Here is a 22,456-nt window from a genome sequence, read left to right on the forward strand (position 1 = left end):
TTCTCCTCGCGTGGAACCCAGCTTATCAACGCCTGTTGTTGTTGTTTTCCTAATGTTTATACTAAATGTATATATTCTCTCTAAGAAGCTTATGGCAAGCGATAGAAACAATAATTGTGTAATGAGTTTGAATGCAATGTGTAATCTTCCTACCGTACAGGTTTGAGTGGTACTTAAATGTTTTAATAGTTTAATAGCCGAGTTTTCAAGATACTAGCGAATCCGTCTTTAAATACAAAGTAATCAAAATTTATTATACACGACGGATAATACATATTGTTAAATGATAGGTGTAGCAATACTTCACATGTTGTAGTGTTCATAAATATCCTTTTACAAATATGTGCTCTTACATTATTTGAAACACTTTTAGAACGTGTAAGTATTATTAGAGGCTTTCTTACAGTGGCAATGAAGAAATTACAATAAACCGTTCATTCAGTACGGTTCATTAAACAAATATGTCCCTACTTTAAATTTCAACTTCTTTCGTTGTCGACACTAAAGCAGATTATTTGCAGTTACCAAATTAATATTAAAACTCCTATCTTTAACATTAAGAATGAAATCTAATCATATGTACCTTGACTGGACAGACAAATATATTTGAAAACCAATAAGATCTTTTTTAACATATCTCACGCTCGTTTTCACCATTGTACGCACTAGCCATAAGGGATACTATAGAATTCAACAAATCTACGTGTTACGAGCCATAATTGGTATAGGTTGCCTAAAGACGGCTAGCTCATGATTTTTTTAAATTTATTTTACTGCATTCCTTTGAAAATTAGTTAAAAATACTTAAAAACTTAATATTTAAAAATATTAACACATTGGGCAATGATTAGCCTATCACTAGTGGGGATGGAAAAAATTCAATTTCCGTCTGCCCGTGTGTACATCCACACGATATATAAAAAAGGAACTACCCTATAGACTTTTTGCACGTAGCTTCATTTCCATACAAGCAGATAGGAGATAGATGGCGGTACATGCGTCTCCCTGGGGTGTTGAGTGACCGTTAACAAATACTTTTTTCTCGTAGGTAACCATAATAGCAACCAGAAAATTACACAATAAATTATATTGTAAACAAGCAACGCAACCCATAAGGCATTTAAACGTGTGACATGTTAACACATGTAGCTTGTCAATGTTAAAATTAACTTACGAGATTTGACTTCAGTGCTCTCTTGCGTTTTACTACTTTTACCTTACATCTCCAGAATTTTTATTATTCAAACACTGATATGACATGTAACTCGATGAAAATATGAATTATCCACAATACTTTATTTCTACGTATAAATGAATGAGTTCTATGAATGTGCATATCCAGCCATGGAGATTAACAACTGATTGTCATTGAAGCCTATCACTTAGAAGACTGGCACGATTTCATTTTTTCTGACGGCAGAATGTAAAATTTCTTTTCTGATATCTGACAGTCCTATCTGTCCACCGGAAATCCTAAATTCTGAGAATGAAATGAGCTTTAGACATGACATGTTGCGAGAAACCTGACAGAAGCCTATTACGCGGCATGTGGTGTGGTGTACTCCTAACCTGTTGAGAGAAAATTCAAATGTGTTTTCAAGCCATGCATTGTAGTAGAATTGGTTAGTAGTGATAGTTAATAATAACATAAAACCTTCCATTACAGATCTTCTTACTTTTTGTGACTCTAGAAGATAATATCATGTGCTGTAACCGCCTCATAGGCAGTAATGGTCCCACCCCCCCCCCCCCCCACCCCCCCCCCCCCCCACCCCCCCCCCCCCCCACCCCCCCCCCCCCCCACCCCCCCCCCCCCCCACCCCCCCCCCCCCCCAAATTGCGATGATCAATGAAGAAATTAAAAATCTATTGGCGATATTAACTAACATCAAAGTAAAACGTATTAGTTTGGATCGGAGGCTAAAAACAGCTCACAGTTAGTTTCCGGTCTGTAGACCAGGCAGTTGTAGCAGATTTCTCAGTCTTCTTCTTCCTGATCTGTTAATGAGAGAGGATGTGTGTTGGAGGTCCTCATGCTAGAAAGCACATGTCTTTTTATAAAATTTGTAAAAGTGCTTATTGGAATTTAGACAGTATAGTGCAATATTGTATTGATATCCAAATATACTTGATAGTGTTATAACCATCTTCAGTCACATGTTGAAGTAAATCAGATTGGTGTGTGGAAATATATTGAAATACAAAATATAAATTTATATGAGTGAAAACATGAGAGAACTTATTATTATCCTTGAGATCAGCTAATTGATGAGTACAGTGTTTTTATTGAGAGGACCTCACTGTTATTACTTTGAAATCAAGTTATCCAACACATTAAAATTTTGCAAAATGTTCAATAAATATATGCAGTCAACATACAACAACAACAACATACATAGTTAAACATAGTTTAATTATTAATTAAACTCAGTGACATTGGTTTTTTTAAACATGTGCAGTGACCATGTGTGCTTGTTAACACAACCTCACTTTGAACCAGAAAAACGTAATATAACATAATTCAACACCTACATTGGACATCCATTTTAATTATCACCACATAAGGAATCAACATCACATTTAGAACTTCATTGTATGGTACCACCAACTTTGGACAATACACTGTAACCTAATATTTGAACTACCTCAAATGACACAACAACATGAACTCCTAATCTCAGAACTACATCTCTAGAAATCAACCTAAAAAAAAAAAAAAACAGATACTGCGTGTTTTTCTATACAACGCCATGTAAACAAAATAAGTTTTGAGGAATAACTTATACATTTACAGTATTAATGTAAAAATTATTGCTAAGCAGTTGCACAACAAAATATTCAGAAAAATAATATTACAAAAAACACATTTTTATAAATTTTATTAAAAAAAACATTATTTACATGGAAAACTAACAATAGGTTTATTGTTATTATAATATTTTCCAAATATTTGTGAATAAATTGACATATAATTGTTTACATTTCGACTGACAATTACGAAATGGGATACATTTTTAAAAATATATCTGCGTGGCTGTTGAAATAGAGCCTGCAGTACAGAGTAATACCACTGCCAGTTCTAGGGTTAAAAACATGTTCAGTTATTGATAATTAAGTTGTTTTAATTGACTTTTTCTTTTTAAGAAGATATTTGTTAGGACCATTGTCAGCTGAAATTCCCATTACTTATTATTTGTTCCCATGGAGAACAACAATGGAAAAACAGAATCTAGATAGACTGAAGAAACAGATAATATAATTGACAAGAGGGTCCACAAGCTGTTACAATAAATTATATGAGCAGTTTAAGGCAGAATTATCTCAAGATGTCTCAGAATTTTATGGAAAGTTATCGGATAAAGATAGGCTATTCGTTATTAAAGCTCAGGTGACTGAGCTAGTGATTTCTACAGAAAATGATGAACAAGTCCTTCAAGCTGAGTATGATGAAGTAGAGAGGTAGATAGCAATAAAAAGTAAATATGACACGCTTAACTTGGAAGTACGGCTTGGCCAAGATTCCGACTATGAATAATTTGTTAATTCGAACCTTTCTTCTTCTTGTTCTATACAACAGGACCATTTGCCCACATTAAACCTGAGTAAAATTGACGCAGTTTAGACAACTATACCAGCTTTTGGGTTGAATTCAAAAGATACACGAGAAGAGCCTATTGATAATGAAACAAAATGTCAGTATTTAATACCATCTACAGATGGAAATTCTCCAGCAATTACTTGAGGTTCTCCAGAGAATTGCTAATTTTGTCTTAATCTACTGGTAAAAACGCTCACTCTCAGATATTTATGTCATCAATTAGAATCTCAGTTACGTTATTTAGAAACATTAGGAGTCCACAAGTGATATGTATGCCTGTATGGTTTGCCAGCGCTCACCTAAAGAGAATGGCATTGATAACAATCTTCTCGCTTAAGCTTAGTTCTAGATAGTCAGAAAGATAACCCACAGTTGCAAAAACACAAATTAGAAGAGCTTTTAGCATTTTTGAGGCTTGAGGTAAAAGCAGATGAAAGTTTATCATTAGCTTATAGTACATTTTCTTACAAGTAAGACTAATCTTTTTTTTTTTTCTTAGGACAAGAAGCTTATAAATTGCACTTAGTCCTGTAAGGACCTTTGTGCTGCTTCCGGAGTGATAGGATATTCAGGATGGGTAAGGTTAGGGAGTAGGGGCCACCTCCTATCGAGATCCATGAGGAAGAATTAGGGCACTACATCTCAAAGTCATCCCGGAAGAAGGGAGGCCAGCTGTGACCCACCCTCTCCAGTCAAAGTAGGCAGGGGGTGGCACACCCTTGTTGAGGTTAACAAGAGCCTCTGAGGTAAGGGAAACAAACCCCACCAACTCCAACAGCCATCCTCCACAGTAGGCTAGACCTATCGAATTGCCCATGAATCCCAGAATCTCAACATTTGCGATTAGTGATGTGCCGCTACTGGACATCTATAAGGTTGCCCAGATTGAAGTGGCACATCGGTTTTTGCTGTGCCCAGTGGTGGGTTTAACTGGTAGGTATAAACCAGCCAGAAGTGATCCCTGCTGGGTTAAGACTAATCTTATAGGTAATAATAAAAAGTAGCCCTGAAAAATTGTGTGAGTTAAAATGAAAAGGTTGTACAAAAGCTTTAGTCTATACCTACTGCTGCAGAATTATTTTTTAGTTAACTTAAAAAGGATCTGAAATGTGGCTTACTTGCTGTCGAACCATCTCTCGGGTGGGACACTAACGGATCAAATGAAAAACCTGACTATGAATATGCCAAAAAATCTAATATTTTGCATGAAGTATGCTTTCAGTTGAATGGTTAAAAAGGTTTCAGTAAGTAAGCTTTGGAAACTTGATACATTAGGTATCAAAGATCCTATTGAAGTTGGAAGTAAGAAAGAAATCTCTGTAGCTGTACAAGACAGATTTCTTGAGGTCTTGAAAATAGAACAGACGGATGTTACGAAGATGAATTATCGTGGATTGCCAAATCATACAAATTTACTAAACAATTTTATAAGTGCTAGTCGAAGACTGATTTCAAACCTTGAAAAAGGTAAATGATAAAGCATTTATGATTGACGGCACAGTGGAATAATAGAAGAAGGCCAACCATTAAACAAGAAAAGGGATTGAAAGGATTATCTGACATAGACCTGTTTTCAAGGATAAGGGTTACAACAAAAGATTCAACCTGTTTTTGATGAATTGGCTTATGAAAAAGGATATCCATCTCTCAATCAATGTGTGGAAAGGAGATTGAATTTATAAGAAGGAAATTCCTCATATGCTTCTTCACTTTAGACTGATAAAATAGAGAGTAGTTTCAGACCTTGGAAAAGCCTTTTTACAAACAGACATCAGTGAGATAGACCGTGACTATTTGAAGTTCATATGGGTTGATGAGGCCTATAATTTGAAAATGTATTAATATGTAAGAGTCGTTTATGAGATTTCGAATAGCCCATTCAATTTTCTAGTGATTGACTACCACCTTAGAAAATGTAAAGAGCTTTGCACTAAAGAGTCTTATGCATTTTCTGAGTTAATTATTAACAAACTTCTAATTATTAACTAAACACTCACGGAGTCTTCCCTGAATGCCTCAAGGTAGCCAGAGTAGTAACTCCAATATTATTAAAATCAATAATTCAAAATCTTGCAGAAAATTACAGACCTATTTCAGTTCTTTCAGTTTTTTCAAAAATTTATTAGAAACTATTGTAAAATTACGGCTTGAAAATTTTTTAAAATCATTCTCAATAATAAATAAAAATCAATTTGGTTTTCAATCTAATTTGTCAACTTCAGATGCTATCATAAGTTTAACTGATTATGTGCTAACTGCCTTGGACCAGGGACAGTCGACGACCTGTGGCCTGTTCTGTGACCTCCAGAAGGCTTTTGATTGTGTAGACCATGAAATTTTGTTAAATAAATTGGAGTATTATGGCATCAGAGGAGTTGCTCTCAATTGGTTTAGTAGCTTTCTGAGGGATCGCAGCCAAGGTAGTAGAGATAGTTCAAAAACTGTGCTGGTTTGTCCATAAATATCTATCTCCTGCCCGCTATTTGGAGGCAGGCGTACCCCAAGGGTCAGTTTTAGGTCCAATATTATTTTTAATTTTTTATAAACGACTTACCCAAGCAGTTCAATTTATGTGACAAATTAAATTCTCTTTGCTGATGACACCACTAGTTTGATTAAAATCTGACAATAAAACTGAACTATCTCAAAAATTATATGATAACATTAGTTTGATTTTTAACTGGCTTAAAGCTAAACAAACTATCCTTAAATATTTCCAAAAACATCCATACTTAATTTTCACTTTATTAGAAACTTTAGAGAACAACTTGGAAATAACTTTTTACCAAAAGTAAACTTACTTCTACAAAAAATTGTAAATTTCTTGGTGTTACTTTAGATGACAATCTTAGATGGGAAAATCACATCAGTCAGTTAAATGGGGAAAACTAAATTCAGCATGTTATGCTATTCGTAAAATTAGAGACTTGACTGACTTAAGAACAGCAAAAAACTATTTATTTTGGCTATTTCGAATCTGTGTTGAGATATGGAATTGTTTCCTGGGGAAGTTCACCATTTATTGAACAGGTTTTCAAAACTCAAAAGAGAGCAATCCGAATTCTACGAAATTTGAAATTTAATCAATCATGTAGAGGGACATTTTTTTAATCTTCAAATTTTAACAGTAAGAAGTATTTACATAATGGAAGTTTTAACTCAAACATATAAAAGAATACAGTCCAATCCCTTTATCTCCCATCATAACTACACAACACGTAATAGTTATTCTCTACCTGTTCCCCTATACACAGAACCAACCCATTTTAAAAACATCTTTCTCTTACAATAGTCAGCATTTTTTTTAACAAATTACCTTTAGCATGGAGAGAGATTCCTACATTAAAGGCTTTCAAAAAAACTATTAAAGAATACATGCTTCAAACTGAAATTTATACCTTTGACGATTTTCGTCCGAATTCACCAGAAAATAATTAAGATGTGAAATATCATACCACCTAGTATTAGCTATATGTTACTTGTGTTGTAGTTAGTATTTTTTTAAATTGTTATTTTAGTATTTAGTGTTATTATTTCTTGACGAGCCTTATAACATTGTAATGTTCTATTGGGCTAATAAATCATTTCAATCATTTTAAGAAGTTTCTTTGTCAACAATTATGTAAAAAGTGAGGTAAGTAAGGAAGAGATAAAGACGTTCATCAATGGTGTAACTTTTAGTATTTATTCAAGTCCGTTTTAATCTGAGAGGGTGGCAGTTTACTCAATTAGACGTTAAAAAAAATGTTAATATGAATGTCCTAGGCATGGTACCTTGAAAATAAATTTGGATAGTAGGGACAAAGCCAACTTAATCTTAGTAACTACACGGATTATTCTGTTAATTGGATATATTTGATATGATTGGTTTTTACAGCCACTGTGTCTTTGTATCTTAAACTTTTACTAAAAACAAATCTGGATCAAAAAAGGAGAATGAGATAAAGAAGTAAGTCAAGAGATATAAAGAAAACATTTTTATTGTAATTTAAGTCAACCTATCTTTTGGAAGAAGTTGTAGTTTCACGATGGGTTTATGACTGGACAAACTTCTGTTTTGAGACTACACACTTTCTGTGATGCCAGTCACTTAGCCTAAGTGTTTGCTGTATTTCCTCGATTTGAGATAGAAAATTAAGTTTTTTTGTTTGATTAATTCAAGAAAAATTTTGAGTTTCGCCTATGAAACTGGATATTATATTTTGTCGAGAACTTTTAGCAACATTGATTAGCTCACACATTTTATTCTTGAATAAATTCAACAGATATTTTTATGGAAATGATTCTACTACTGCAAAACTTGGATCAAACCAGAAGAGCAATGTGGAGTGTTTGTAAATAATCGAGTCAGAGAAATTAGGGAACTCACGAAGAAGGAAGATTGTAACTTCTGCGGAGAGCACAATCCTGCGGACTTACCTAGTCGAGGTTGTACTCTGAAAAACAACTTGTTGGATATAAATGGAGGGAGGGGCCATCCTAAAATAAATAACCCTCATCAGAATGGCCAGTTTTATAAATAAAACTTGACAATGAAGAGAAGATCTAAGAAAGAGATTTTGAGTGGAATATATAGACCAACTAAAACTGTCGGCTGACAGAAACTCAAGTGTGAAGGTAGAAGAAGTTGTTCTTATTGGCTTAGACAACATAAAAAGACAAATTGGTCACTTGGAGTAATAGAAAATATCATTCCTGGTAGAGACGGAATCTCAAGAGTTGTGCGTCTAAATACTGCAAGCAAAATACTCAACTGACTGATTCAATGTATCTATCCACTTGAAGTTTTTGATGGCAAATTGAAGAAAAGATGGCAAACGGAAGACAACCCTTGTAGACTATGAAATCTGAATGTACTACAAAGAAACAGTGAATACATCGACTCATGCAAGATCTGGAAGAGTTGGTATAGTCAAGTCTGTTCAAGGTTTAAGCGAGAGGATGTTGTAAATACTATGTTTTGAAAGTTGACTTGATTGTTTCATTTTGGCAAGTGGCCTACTCTCAATAATTTTATTTATATTCAAAACTAATGGTTAAAGAAAAAAACACATGTTCAAAAGTTCTGAAATTGTTTGTTAAAATGTAAAACACATGATTGATATGTTTTGGCTTTTGTGTTTTTGTTTTTTACAACGATTATGTAACAGTATTTTATTATGTTTAGAATTCCATTAAAAACCAATTCAGTTATTAATAATTAAGTTCTTTAATTTGCCTTTTCTTTTTAAGCAGAAATCTGTTAGGGCCATTGTCAGTTGAAATTCCCATTACAGAACAGTAAGGGTTTAGGAGAAAAATAAATATAAATTTACTATTAGACATTTTGAAACTAAGTGTGTTTCAGTTTTTTTTTTTTTTATGCTCTAATAAAGATAAGATAAACGTATACTGGTAGGTAAACACTTCCAGATAGAGCCTTATATGACATATCATACAAATTTCTTATAAAAAAACTTTTATAATTGAGCCATACTTTATAACAAATACTTTAACACTATGAATGCCAACCATTGTGTAACTTGATGTACTCAAAAGTGTTACCTATTTTATATGTATGTTACCTAATTTTAGATGTATCAAAAAGTGCCAGACAAATTTTTGCAATTTTAGAAAGGTTTAGTAAAAGTCATGTTGTTTCTTTTATTTGACAAGTAAAAGATTCCAATTTTTTTGGTTCTCAACTGGAGGAAAAATTTCACACAACTACCCTAAATGTAATCCTATAAAAATGCCTTCAAAAGATTTTTAATAAAGATGTTGAAGAATATTAAAATAATTGTTATGTGTGAAAAGAAAATATTTTAGTTAAACTCTTACATGTTATTGAAAAGCACATGTTAATTATTTTTAGTAAATAAAACTCGAAAGCCATATCTACTAATTCTTTTATTTATAAATTTTGGTAAACATAGCCCCCTTACACCTTCTCTATATTCTATAACACCTGCTGTAAAATGAGCGTTCTTGACTAGTGTCACGAGACTACTGCTTCATAAGGTGTCTGTCTTAGTCAACGTGTTAATGGAGCTTTAAGTATAGTCAAAATCACGTCAAGTACTTTATAAATGTTCAACCTTCCAAACAAAACTCAAATAAAACAATACTTAAAATCACAACGTATGGAAAATGTATTTACATTATATCAGACAATAAGCTTAAGCTAATTTTGGCTCACACACTGCTGGAAAAAATCAACTAGGCAAATGGATTAATATGAAGATATTGGTACATAGCTTCCTCTTCTTCCAGAGGAACACATCTGAGAGAGTCCTCACTACACCTCCACATTGAATCTCGACAAGAGGTGGCCCCTACCCTTAACCTTATCAATCCTGAATATTCAGGGACCTGCTCCTTGCCTTGCTTCTTTACCTTTTAGAACTAAGGACAATAAAAGGAAAAACTAGCTTCTTGTCCTAAGTAAAAAAATAACTATACCTGAGACACCCACGGCTCCTGGCTGGATATGGTGGGCATGTTATGGAACACAAATACTTGTAGGAAATCCAAGCAGGTGGCCCGTGCAGACCATGAACTCATTTCTGCCACCTGCAAATTAAAATAATTTAGTCATTTAATTTTTGCAAGTCAGCTGGTTGTGTTAGAACAGTAACAGCACTTTGATACTAAGTGTCACTTGTAACCGAACTGAAATTGACCTGTTATAATTCCATCAATATTATCCTTATAATATTGAATCTGAAGATTAATATTATTTTATTTACACGAAAAGACCGGTTGATCTGATTTAAATTTAATTTCATACAATTTTTCACAACTTTCCTGAAATCTTTTTACAAATCTTTTCACCTTTTTAAAAATCTATATCATACATTACATTTTAAATTATTCCAATATAAAAAACTTAATCATTCACACTGCGGAGGTACGCACTGACAGATTCCATTCAATACATCTCATCATAGACCAAGGTGACCAAATTCAAACTTATCTACTGTTATATGTGTGTATATATATATATATATATATATATATATATATATATTAATATAAAATATGTTGGCTATATATATATATGTAGGCCAACATATAATATTTATTTCATTAATATATTTAGTTTAAAACATTTTAGTATTTACAAAGTCAAACATATTTAAAACTACTGTCAAAATTTTGTTGAATTTTTAGATTTTGGAAACTGGACTTTATTGATAATCCGCTGTTCCTTTGACATGCCCTTCCTTCCTTTTCTAAAGTGTCTACTGTTGTTTAGCTCCAATGTTAGACACAATGAATTGAAATGTTGCCTCTTTTAGTTTTAGGATTTCTACCTTGGAAATTATGTATTATGTAGGCATAACAATTTTGAACTATCCAAAAAAATAATTGGATAATTTTTAATATTACAAATAAAGTTTTATATAACAGTTTGAGAGTTTGAATTATTTATGTACCACTATATCAGTAGATCACACTAAGGTGACTTTATGACCTAAAACTTTTAATCTTCCGATTTGTTGAATGTTCTTGTTCTAGCTTAAGAGGTTTTTTTAATCTCCACTGTGTATTACTTATACAAACAAACATAGCACCAATTCATTTTACTATGCAAGATTTTCGTAAACTGACTTGGTATCTACAATGTACTAAAGGTCCTGACAATAATTAACTACCTCGTTGATGGCTGTGAGTGCAGTTGGCAGGAACTCTGGCAGAGTGAGGCACTGTGCCATGACTGCCAACATTGCGGTACACACTTTGTTGACTTCATCATCAGCCTCATAGTTCTCCATCAAGCACACAAGTGGCAGAAAAGCAAAGAACTCTGGGATGGAGCTGTAGTCAGCTCGCATAATGCTGTTGGTCATCCACTTCACCACTGCACCAAACATCCCCATTCATTATTGAAATTTGTTTTGTGTTTTATCTAATAGAATTGCCTTTTAGAGAAAAAGTGTTCAAGTGTACAAAAAGACATACATTTATTTATACGTTTATTTATATTTATATAATTTTTAGTTTGTAGTTATAAAACATTTTTTTATACTAATATTTGAACATATAAAATGTAAATATAATTATGAACAGATCCTGAAAATTTCAAGTAATTTCGAGAAACAATAAAGTCACTCCACTGCTATAACAACTGATCATGTGTCATGGCCATCCAAATTACTGGGATGCTTTTTACAGTCAATACTGTATGGAAACTTAAAGAAAAGTACAAATCATTATTGTTATTGAGGAGATAATTTAATTCTTTAAACATAGGTATATAGATATGCTAGTTTAACAAAAAATACATTACAGAAAAATAATCATGCAACAATTAAATATCATTGAAAAATTTATATTCTGAAAAAAAGATGCATAACGATATATCGTTGCAAAAACAGCCTAAGGTTAAGAGCACAGAAAAATTGTATATGGGAGTAATCAGAGTTTTTAAGGATATCAATTAATTCCCATCAAATTGTATTGATAAACATTACTCTCAACAAGCTGTAAGTGTTGTAAAAGGATCCAGATAAATCAGTGGGTTCATACTGGATACAGTTTATACTACTACATTTCCTTATACATTCTTAATTCAAATATGTTACAGGAAAACAAACATAAACTATAAATATATATACCTACTGGTTTTAAATAAACAAATGGCAGTGTTCTTCCCATTCTCATTAATATCAACATCGAATTTATTTGGGATGCCAACTTCCATCTGGCTGTCTGTATTGGATTCAACATTAACTGAAACAACATAAATAAATCTATTATATGCATACCTGTATAATAAAAACAATGCCCTGTACTTATGATACCACTTTGATGCAAAAATATTTTGTCTGTTCTAAAATATCTTATTGTTGGCCTGAGACAATACAAATTATTGTTAATACATTAATCTTACAATACAATCCAACAATCTACATAGAGATTTATATCTTTAGTGTAAAAATATAAAATTCTACTACACAAAATGTAACATAATAGTTCTCTGTGTTGTTTGACAGCGACAATATTGATTTTATAAATTTTTGCGATAGTATTCTCACTAAAATCCCACTGTCATTCCAAATTATTTCAGCATTGTAAGATTTATTGAGGTTAAAATAGTTAAGAAAATGTTAAAAATAGTGTTGGACTTGAGGACACATAAAAAATTTGTTTTCATAATAAAAACTATCTATCCCTGGACATTAGGACTTGATCTTAATTTATATTTTACTTTTAATCAGATTAGTTTAAATATCTTTTTTTATAAGTTTTATATTGAAAACAATGGGCACTTTTGAAAAAATAGTAGGATTTTGGACATTTGCCGTTGTTATATGTTACAAAATACGGGAGTTAAAATTTTCTGTGATTATTCTAATTCATAGAAAGGAATGTTTTTGAACTAATTAACCATAGTTTTATATCTTTACTTTGTGTACTATCTAAATAAAAGTAAAAACTGATCTGACCTGATGTCAGCTGCAGTTGACTGTTGGTGACATCTGACAGGGAGTAGAGGCAGAACAGTTGGGGCATGATACTTGCCACAAACTGGCTGATCAGAGGACCTCTTGTCCTTCTGGGACCAGAAGTAGGCAGATCCAAAGCGAAGATGTTTGTCAACACACTGAAACATTTCAATGCACAACTCAGTATGTACGTTACTTCTATTGAAAATGTTCCACGTACTTATAAAATCAATAAATTATATATTACCAGTACTTAGTTAAAATCTACATTGAAACCATTAACTCAACAACTCAGGACAGGTATCAGTGAGAGTAAAAAGTAAAATCAGTTTGTGACCACTCCAGAAATAAATCGTAATTTAAAGCACATATTTATATTTTACTTGTTTTTCATAAACAGTTTTTTATACACAAAAATTCCTCCTAACTTAACTTTAAAAGTTTAGCAGAGTCAGATTTAAGAGAGCCATCTAGACGATCTACTCTTTCATAGGTTTAGTTCATCCGCCTCTACGGGTTAGATAGTGACGCCCAGCAACTCAGGGACCAAGTACACCAGTAATGCCATTCTCTCATTTAATGGATAATAGATAAAGTACTCCTTAAGGGTACATAAACTCTTTCAGTGTAGACCCTGTTTCAAGAACATAATACTCCTTCCTTAGGCCATCTGCAACCCAACTCATTAAGCAGGCAGATCAGAAGGATGTGGATACTGAATTGGAGAATGCTCAGTTTCTTGGCCATAGTTATGTGTTCTGTTGTATAAGTGATAGTATAGATACTAGCTATAATGACTCTGACTATCATTGGAGCCTTCTACTTCTTGATAAGACTCATCATTCTACTCTTCAGTTTTATTTCATAAGTAAGATGAATTTCAAACATGCTGAGATATTTTTAATCAAGCTGAAATTTGACAAAAAACTGAACAACTTTGAGTGTGTTATGGATGCCCTGACAAACACCAAACTCATTACCGAAGGTTGCTGTGAAAAATCATGTGGATGATAGATAGACCTCTCATGGATTGGACCTATGATTTTCTATTACAAAAAGCCCATGCCAAAACCTCTCTCTTCCTGCAAGACCCAGATGTAGTGTTAAGACTTCTAATTTTTAAAATATCTCATACCTGTCGGACATGTCTAAACATAACTCAAACCCTTTTTCTAAATGGTTTGTAAGGAACAGTGGGAGGAGAATAAGGAAGAATAACTGTAAAACTTGTATTTTTATATATAGCACAGAAACCTCAAATAGTTAGTGTGTTGGCCTCTGGTGTTAGCCTTGCACATTTGAGTATTCTCACAAACCCTTCTCGCAAATGGGTGAAACATTCAAAACCTCAGATCGAGATAAACAAAGGTAATAATAATCAATAACCATAGAATTTTTAAATATCTACGATCCACTCAACTTCAAGAATGAAGTCCTCATCAAAAAGCAACTCCCCAACTCTTTGGTGCTATTGTCTCTATGCCACGTATTTGTAGAAATTGGGCTAACAAGCCCTTTCATGATACACCTTCTTATCTTGAGCTACCAACTCATTCAATGTGTGCAACAGATAATTCGAGTCCTTGCTGACAGCCACAGTCACTCATTGACTGTAATGGTATATAACATATAGTACAATGTAGTGGACATGCTTGTTATGACAAGCCTAGCGCTGGGATGTATTGGAAAGGTTGGATGGGATGATTGGTGCATGAATTTCAAATACTTTCTCATCATATTTGCCTCAACTAACAATGATGAATTGAGTAGCAATGGACTTTTAACTTTATGGACTGTATTTTGAGGGTGACAGAGAAAATTAATGTAATATTGGTTGGATTACCATAGAGATATGATAATAAATCTCTATATATCATTGAATTTCATCTCTCAACATCCAGATCCAGAACCTTATATCCTCTTCTGAATCTGTAACATTTCTGTGTTTCCTCTCCATCAACAGGTTTTCAAATTATATCAAATTTAGCATTTCACTTCAATATGTTTGGTAAGAGAAGGATTGTCCAACTTATCTTTAAACCAATCCAACTAATCCTTATCTCTCAAGTTTCCTCAACCAATACTTCAAAAAACTCTACACTCGTCTGCCACAATCTTTAGCTGCTGAAAGTTTTTTTTAGAAACAGACTGCCCTTTCAGTGCCTTACATCTAGTAATTCTAGCTTCCTTGCATCTGTGTTCTGTTTCACAATTGAACATCCACAGTGAATGAGAATCCACTTTTGAGGCCTACTAGGATTCACCAAAATGTTATGGCTAAACTCTGACATTAAGGTGCTGATTGAAGCTACTTCTTTGCTTGTCAGAACACTTTTTAAACCAGTTTCAATTGTCAGAGCACTTTTTAAACCAGTGCCTTTTGGATTCCATACTATACTTTTGCTGAAAGTTTCTGTCAGACCTACAAGGAGAAAGGAGGAGTATACATTCTAATTAAAAACTCTCTTTCATTTCAGAGTGGTTGAGGTCGAGCAATACTACAGGAAGGAACTATTTGAGGTATCTGCTACTAGGGTGACCATAGATGGTGTGAGATTGTTGATTCTTGTCATCAACAGGATACCCATGATACCAGTTGATAAATTGGTAGTTTTTCTTAGGTCTGTGATAAGCTGCCTCAGAACAGTCATTGGAATAAATACTCTGGTGATTGTGATGGTTGACTTCAATATTGATTTGTCAAATAACTTCTGGATCAACTGAATTTGGGTAGTGGCCTATTTTTTGTACAAGAATCTTAACTCCCCACATAATCTGAAGAAAGGGCCCAAAGAGCTTTGAACTACATTAATTCCTTGAAAAATAAGAGAAAGATTGTATAAAATTATTACACGAAATGCTGACCATCACATTATACCACGCCACAAAAACTTCCTTAAAAATGTAACTTTAATAGTATCAAGCTCTTCAATGTTGATGCAATATCTTTAGTCAGAGACTGGCATGGCTAAGTTTTAGATACTTATTGACTCTTCACTACTGCATGGGGAATACTATTTTATCCAGGACTTTTTAAATTACTGCAGAGATGAGTTTAATAATGAAATGTGTGTTAGTTTATTTTATTTTAAAATTATTAGTGTATTTCTTTCAGAATTGCCTGTGAGCAAAACTTTTTTTGGTAAGTAAAGATTCTGAATATGAATATTATTACTACTAGCAGATATAGGTACCTGCCGATCCTTTCCCGGAGAAGTTGGTAGGGGTGAGATAAACTTAGGAGTGAGGTAATCCAGCAGTCTGTGAAAACAGTTCCGCTACTCTTGACTCCTGTTGGTTGATCGCCCCTTGCAGAGCACATAGCCGACTGCAACAATTCCCATTACACATTGTGTGATCAGTGGGAAATTTATAACTGAAAAGAAATGGATAAAACAAGCCACTGCATCCTATTAGGCACAAACTATGTTTTCACCATTCTATGTTAGATTGCATAATATGTTCAGACAAACATTTCTTACTCTCTAAACAATACAAGAAATATTGTTTAGTGATGTAAAAGATCCTTCAGAGCAATTGGGTTTACCTGTGGCATAAGACACGCTCTTGAGTAACATGTTTAAATATAAGGGTTAAATCTTAGTCACTAAAATTTTTAAAACCACACTAAAAATGTTATTTATAACTAAAACCTTACAATGGTTTTTAATTGAAATTTAAGTTGAAAATCTAATTTTAATTTTTTTAGAGTAGTTTAAGTTAGAAAGGATGACAATACCTACAACTTTGAATTATTTATTTATTTTTTTTCATTTTTTTTTTTTTTTTCAACTCAGCACAATAGTAAATGCCAATCACACAGAAAAAAATGACAAAAAACATTACTATGTACATATAAATTCATAATTGCCATTTTATTTGAATAAACACTAACTTATAAAACAATATTCTGTGAATAGCAACAATAATTAATCACCAACAATGATAAACTTAACAACAATATAAACTATAATAACAAACAAATATATTATTACGAGGGTCGTCCATAAAAGTAACCGCCGTTTAGGCGTGTGGCGGCGATAAGTAGTGGGGGTAGCGCCGCCATTCTCACATCGGCGTGCGCAGCCGTTCAGTATGGTTCTACTAGCTGTGCAAGGGAGAGCATCGTGCGATCACGCGTTCTTTTGTTACAAACGTAAAAACATGAGCGCCTTGACAGAAAATCCCGCCAAGTGTGAAGTGTGTGGTGTAATAAGATTTCTGTGGTCGAAAAGTTACACAGCAGCTGAAAATTCATCACGAATTGAGTGCGGTATAAGGCCCAAACATTATGAGCGAAGGTATACTCCGTTCAATGGGTTCGTTTTTTAAAAAATGGAAAAATAAGAACGAATGTTCACGATTAAGACCGGAGTGGTAGGCCATCTCTCGTTAGTGATGACTTGGTGAACAAAAGTGGATGAGAAAAATTCGCGGAGAACCGTCGCTTCACAATCTCAGGAACTTTCAGATCATTTTCCTGAAATTTCTCGAAGTCTTGTGCATGAGATAGTGACAGAAAAACTAGGTTATCACAAGTTTTGTGCTCGTTGGATTCCAAAAAGTGCTCACCGATGATCACAAAATGGAAAAGAATGAGTTCTGCCATAGACTTTCTTACTCGGTAATAACGTTGAAGGAGAAACATTTTTGAACAGGATCGTTACAGGAGATGAGACTTGGGTAGCCTGTGTGAATGCCAAAACAAAACAACAGTCAATGCAATGGGGGTCATACCGCTTCGCCAAGCAAGCCAAAGAAAGATTGCCAATCTTTTTCAGCGAGAAAATTGATGGCTACAGTTTTTGGAATGCTAAGGGCATCTTGCGCGTTGAATTTATGGAGCGTGGTACGACCATTACAGCTGCAGCTTACTGTGAAACCTTAAAAACGGGCTACGACGAGCAATTCAAAACAAGCGTCGTGGTCTTCTGACATCTGGTGTTGTGTTTGTCCATGACAACGCCCGCCCTCATACAGCTCAAAGAAACAACAGAACCTTTTGGAAAAGTTCAAATGAGAAGTTTTTGACCACCCCCCCCCTACAGCCCGGACTTGGCTCCCAGTGATTTCCATCTTTTCCCGTACATGAAGCCGGGTGGCTTGCATCTCAGAGGTTTGCGAGTGATAAAGAGCTTCAAAACGCTGTGACAGGTTGGCTACATTCTCAGGTGGCAGATTTTTATAAAGACGGAATTTCAAAAATTGTTAAAAGATATGATAAGTGCTTGAATTTGTATGGTGAATAATGTAAAAAAAGTAGAGAAAAGCTGTAGTTTTAACATTTATACAATAAACTTTTTGTATTTTAACTGGTTTTATTTGTTTATTTCAAACGGAGGTTACTTTGTGGACGACGCCTCGTAACAACAATAACAACAACATTGATATAACTTTAAATAGTAATCAAAATAGCAATAAATATATAATTTAAATAAATGTCAAAACGTAGAATTGTAGTATAATATTATTTGTGCATGTGCATCGTAGGTTTGTATTGTTGCAGTTTTTAGATTACACCACAGACTCAGTCTGTAATTTGATGGATTTTTCTAAACAAAAATATTGATGATTGTGAAAAAAACAAACAATTATTTTTTTTCTTATAAGAAAATTAAAAAGAAAATTGCTGGGATGATAATTAAAAAAAAAAAACATTATTTGTAGATAAAAATTCTCAAAATTGAAATATATATATATAAATAAATAAATATATATATATAAATAAATATATATTATATATATATATATATATATATATATATATATATATATAAAACAGGGTGTTCACAAAAGGATGTCACAAACTTATATCAATGTTAGTACTCATCTTTTTAAAAAAAAGTCACATAAACACATTTCTTGACCTATGTTTATATGATATTGTTTGTTTCAGATGATGAAGTACTATCACCCATAGAAGTTTGTGAGACACCCTTTTGTGAACACCCTGTATATACTGCTCGTACAGTAAGTGTATATATATATATATATATATATATATATATATATAATATAAAAATTCAAACTTTTGGACAATTAGGTTTTTAATGAGTTAAACTATTACAAGATTCCCAGAATTCTACAAGCCAAATTGTGTATTGGGATGTAGTATATTTCATGCAACAGATCCCATGTGTCACAAAGCCAAATGCAGTGTTTACTTTTACATTTTTACAAGAGCTTAGCTGTCCCCTCCATAATGGCTTTGTATTTGTCACAACTTATCCTACTTATTAATCTTTATTTATTTTTGCTCTCTCACTATACTCTTGGAAAGTATAAGACACTAAATAATATCTGTATATAAACTGACCCACAGTCAATGAAGGATGCCTCTTCTCTGAGCGGGTCTTCCATGAGGAATTCCAGGAACCAATGGTGACGATTGGGGATCTCTGTTCTCCTGCAATCAACATTACTTTCTGAGTGTTGTAAGACATTAACAGTCACAATACAATGTTTTAGTTTCTTGTTTTTCTAGAAATAAGGGTTGATTAGGAGTACACCACACCACGTCACTTGGGATCTTTAAGGTCCCAGGGAGGTCAACACACTTCCGGGTCTAGTGATAGCCTCAAACATTTCTCCATTGAGACTCCACGTTTCCACTTGATTGTATCTTTTTTGAGAATGACGACACTGGAAACAGTCTGGTAATCACCGAGGCAGGCGCTCACGGGCCAAGAGACTCTGTCGTAGTTAGCTGGGCCATTGCCAGAAAGGGATTGGTCACTCTCTCTAAAGCCAAATGGGCAAAAATTTTCTAAATTTGCCCCCTCTTTCAAATCTAGCAGGAGGGGGATGGAATCTTTCCGGCCCCTGCTTCAACAAGGGCCGGAGAATCTCCTTACCCTTGTCTATGGTGAACTATTCAGTGGCGAGCCTTTAGCCTATGGGGTTAGTCATACCACAAGTCTGGCGTCTCAACAGGGTGGTTCTTCATCCCTAAAAAAGGAATTATAGATGAGCGGGACTACTCTGTCCCTAAATCTTTTCGTCCCATCAGTTTATCTTCTGTTTCTACTGAAAACATTAGAAAGACTGGTGGAGGAGGCACCTGAGAAAGGGAGTTCCTTCTCAAGGACATGGCTCCCCTTCATCGCAACCCAACATCGCATACCAGCAAGGCAAATCCTTGTGAATCAGCAATCTGCCAACCAATCTTAGTCAGTAGGATTGAGGATAGTCCTTGTCCGCCAAGGAAATTGGCATTGTGCACCTTCATTAGACATTGTGAAAGGAGCTTTCGACCAAATGCACAAATTCACTGCAATGGTTCGTTAAGTGGAAGCTACTATGCGACGTGGCCGTCGAGCCAGCTCCTTGTGCCGGTGGGCTTAGGGCCATGCTAGTGCTCCAGAACGGGATCAGGGCCGATCTACAATGAGAGTATCGCTTGTGATGCACCCCACAAGGGGATGTCCTCAAGGAGGCAATCCTTTGTCACCTCTACTGTGGAATCTAGTAGTAGATGGTCTACTTCGAGGACCTTACTAACAACGGAAATCTTATGTCCAAGGATATGCAGACGACATAGTCCTTATGGTACAGGGAAAGAAATACACACAAATGTTTGTTGTTGATATCATGAATACCAACCCCTTCAAACATGTACACAACTGGTGTCAGGAGAGAGGGACTGATAAGTAAATCCCTCTAAGGACAGTGTTGTACCATTCACTAGAAATAAAGAACCTAGAGTCTCTTTCATTTAGGCTGAAACTCGCATCCACTCAGCTGGCAGTGGTCAAAAGACAGTCAAAATATTTAGGACTGACTCTAGACCATAAGCCTTACGTGGAATGATCATTCTTAATAATATCCTGCACAAAGCAAAGTGGGCGCTTCATGACGTCCAGGAGACTTGCAGGGAATCCTCATGGGGCGTAAAACCCATATAAGGCAAACTATGGCTTTACAAAGCAGTTGGTAAGGCCTCAAATCATTTATGGTTTCATTAGGTCTGGTGGACAAAGGTGATATCAGGTAACTGCCTAAAGCCAAAGTAAAAACCTTGAAAAGCTTACAAAGGCTTGGCACAATCTTTGTAACCGGAAAGCGATCATTCAGGTGAGCATGGTCCCTCAGCGACCCTCGAGGTGGCTTTAGGGGACTTTTCTACCTCTTGGATGTTCATATATAAGCTGAAGCGCGGGTAAGTCAGCTTAATCGGGCTGATTCGGTTGCTGGCTTGTGGAGGAATGGCCGCGTCTAACCGCGAGCCATGGCGCCATCACTGAAGCTGTAAACCCAAGCGCTATTCTCGGAAATGGTCTCCGTACAACAATGAGAACGCGTAGTTCGTATTCAATAAGCCATTCTCTGTTGACTTCTACTCCAGAGATGAGTGGAAATCGCAATGATAACATCCCAACTAATAAGAAAGAGCTTTGTCTGGTACACGGATGGCTCGCTTATTAAGGGTAGAACTGGAATTATGGAGTTGTTTAGTCAATTCCCCTAGAAGAACTGCCCTTAGCGGCAGTTTGGGTCGGAAACTGCTCCATATTCAAGCCGAAATCTATTGGTATCCTAGCCTGTGCCAAACCTAGGCCTCACCAGAAGGGGTACCAGGAAATGAAACATCCTGTATAATGTCAGACAGTCAGGCAGCTCTTAAAAGCTCTTGACTCCAACAGCATTTCATACCAAGCTTGTGGTGGGAGTGCTTTAAACACTCTCTGCAAGCCTTGGATCACGCTAACTGTGTTGCGTCTTGGTTTGGGGTACCAGGGCCCACACAGGCATAGGTTGGCAACGAATGCGCCGACAGGCTTGCCAAAAAGCGGAGGGCAAGCATGCCATTACACCGGTCCAGGAACCGAGTTGTGGTATAAGCAAGTCAGCCGCTTATCAAAGTATAAACAAATGGTCCAGGATAAGACACACCGCTTGCGGGGTTGGCCGCCAGAGTCCACCAAGGACAAGCACTCGGCAAAAAAGACTGCTTGCCGATTCTAGCTCCGGCACCCCCCCCCCCCCCCACCCCCCCCCCCCCCCACCCCCCCCCCCCCCCACCCCCCCCCCCCCCCACCCCCCCCCCCCCCCACCCCCCCCCCCCCCCACCAACCTCGTTGAAACAAACAGTTCATCTCCACTATTGGAATGGCTATGCAGAAGCCAGTAGCGCTAATTTCCTCGACAATAATAAAGTAGGTACTGTATTGATCTGAGTATACACCGAGTCGTCAGTACAAGTCACACCCTTGCCTCAACTCTGTGTCTGAAAGGTAAGGTCTACTCAAGTAGGTCTGTTCCGTACTTTGTGATTTGATTTCCCTTCCCTCAATAACACATACTGGTCAACAAATCTGTGTAGCAGAACTGATATTGGTCTTGCATTTTTTCAGATGGTAAAATGAGTGAATAAGATAATGTTATCTTTGATTTGAAAACGACGGTTAAAAAAGGTGTAAAATAAGGG

At 35.2% G+C, this 22,456-nt stretch overlaps 1 protein-coding gene across 1 annotated transcript; it reads right to left on the reverse strand.

Annotated features, from left to right (window-relative positions):
* Positions 1-1,835: 1,835 nt before the first annotated feature.
* On the reverse strand, positions 1,836-19,502 carry LOC124374394 (proteasome activator complex subunit 4A-like). Its single transcript, XM_046832617.1, has 7 exons — positions 19,346-19,502; positions 16,224-16,357; positions 13,030-13,187; positions 12,203-12,313; positions 11,236-11,441; positions 10,040-10,150; positions 1,836-2,036 (listed from the first exon to the last, which is right to left on the reverse strand). The coding sequence occupies exons 2-7, from the start codon at positions 16,349-16,351 to the stop codon at positions 1,938-1,940; spliced, it is 813 nt and encodes a 270-aa protein (XP_046688573.1). The 5' UTR covers positions 16,352-16,357; positions 19,346-19,502; the 3' UTR covers positions 1,836-1,937.
* Positions 19,503-22,456: the final 2,954 nt, after the last annotated feature.

Source organism: Homalodisca vitripennis, chromosome 1, assembly GCF_021130785.1.
Source record: "Homalodisca vitripennis isolate AUS2020 chromosome 1, UT_GWSS_2.1, whole genome shotgun sequence".
NCBI lineage: Eukaryota > Metazoa > Arthropoda > Insecta > Hemiptera > Cicadellidae > Homalodisca > Homalodisca vitripennis.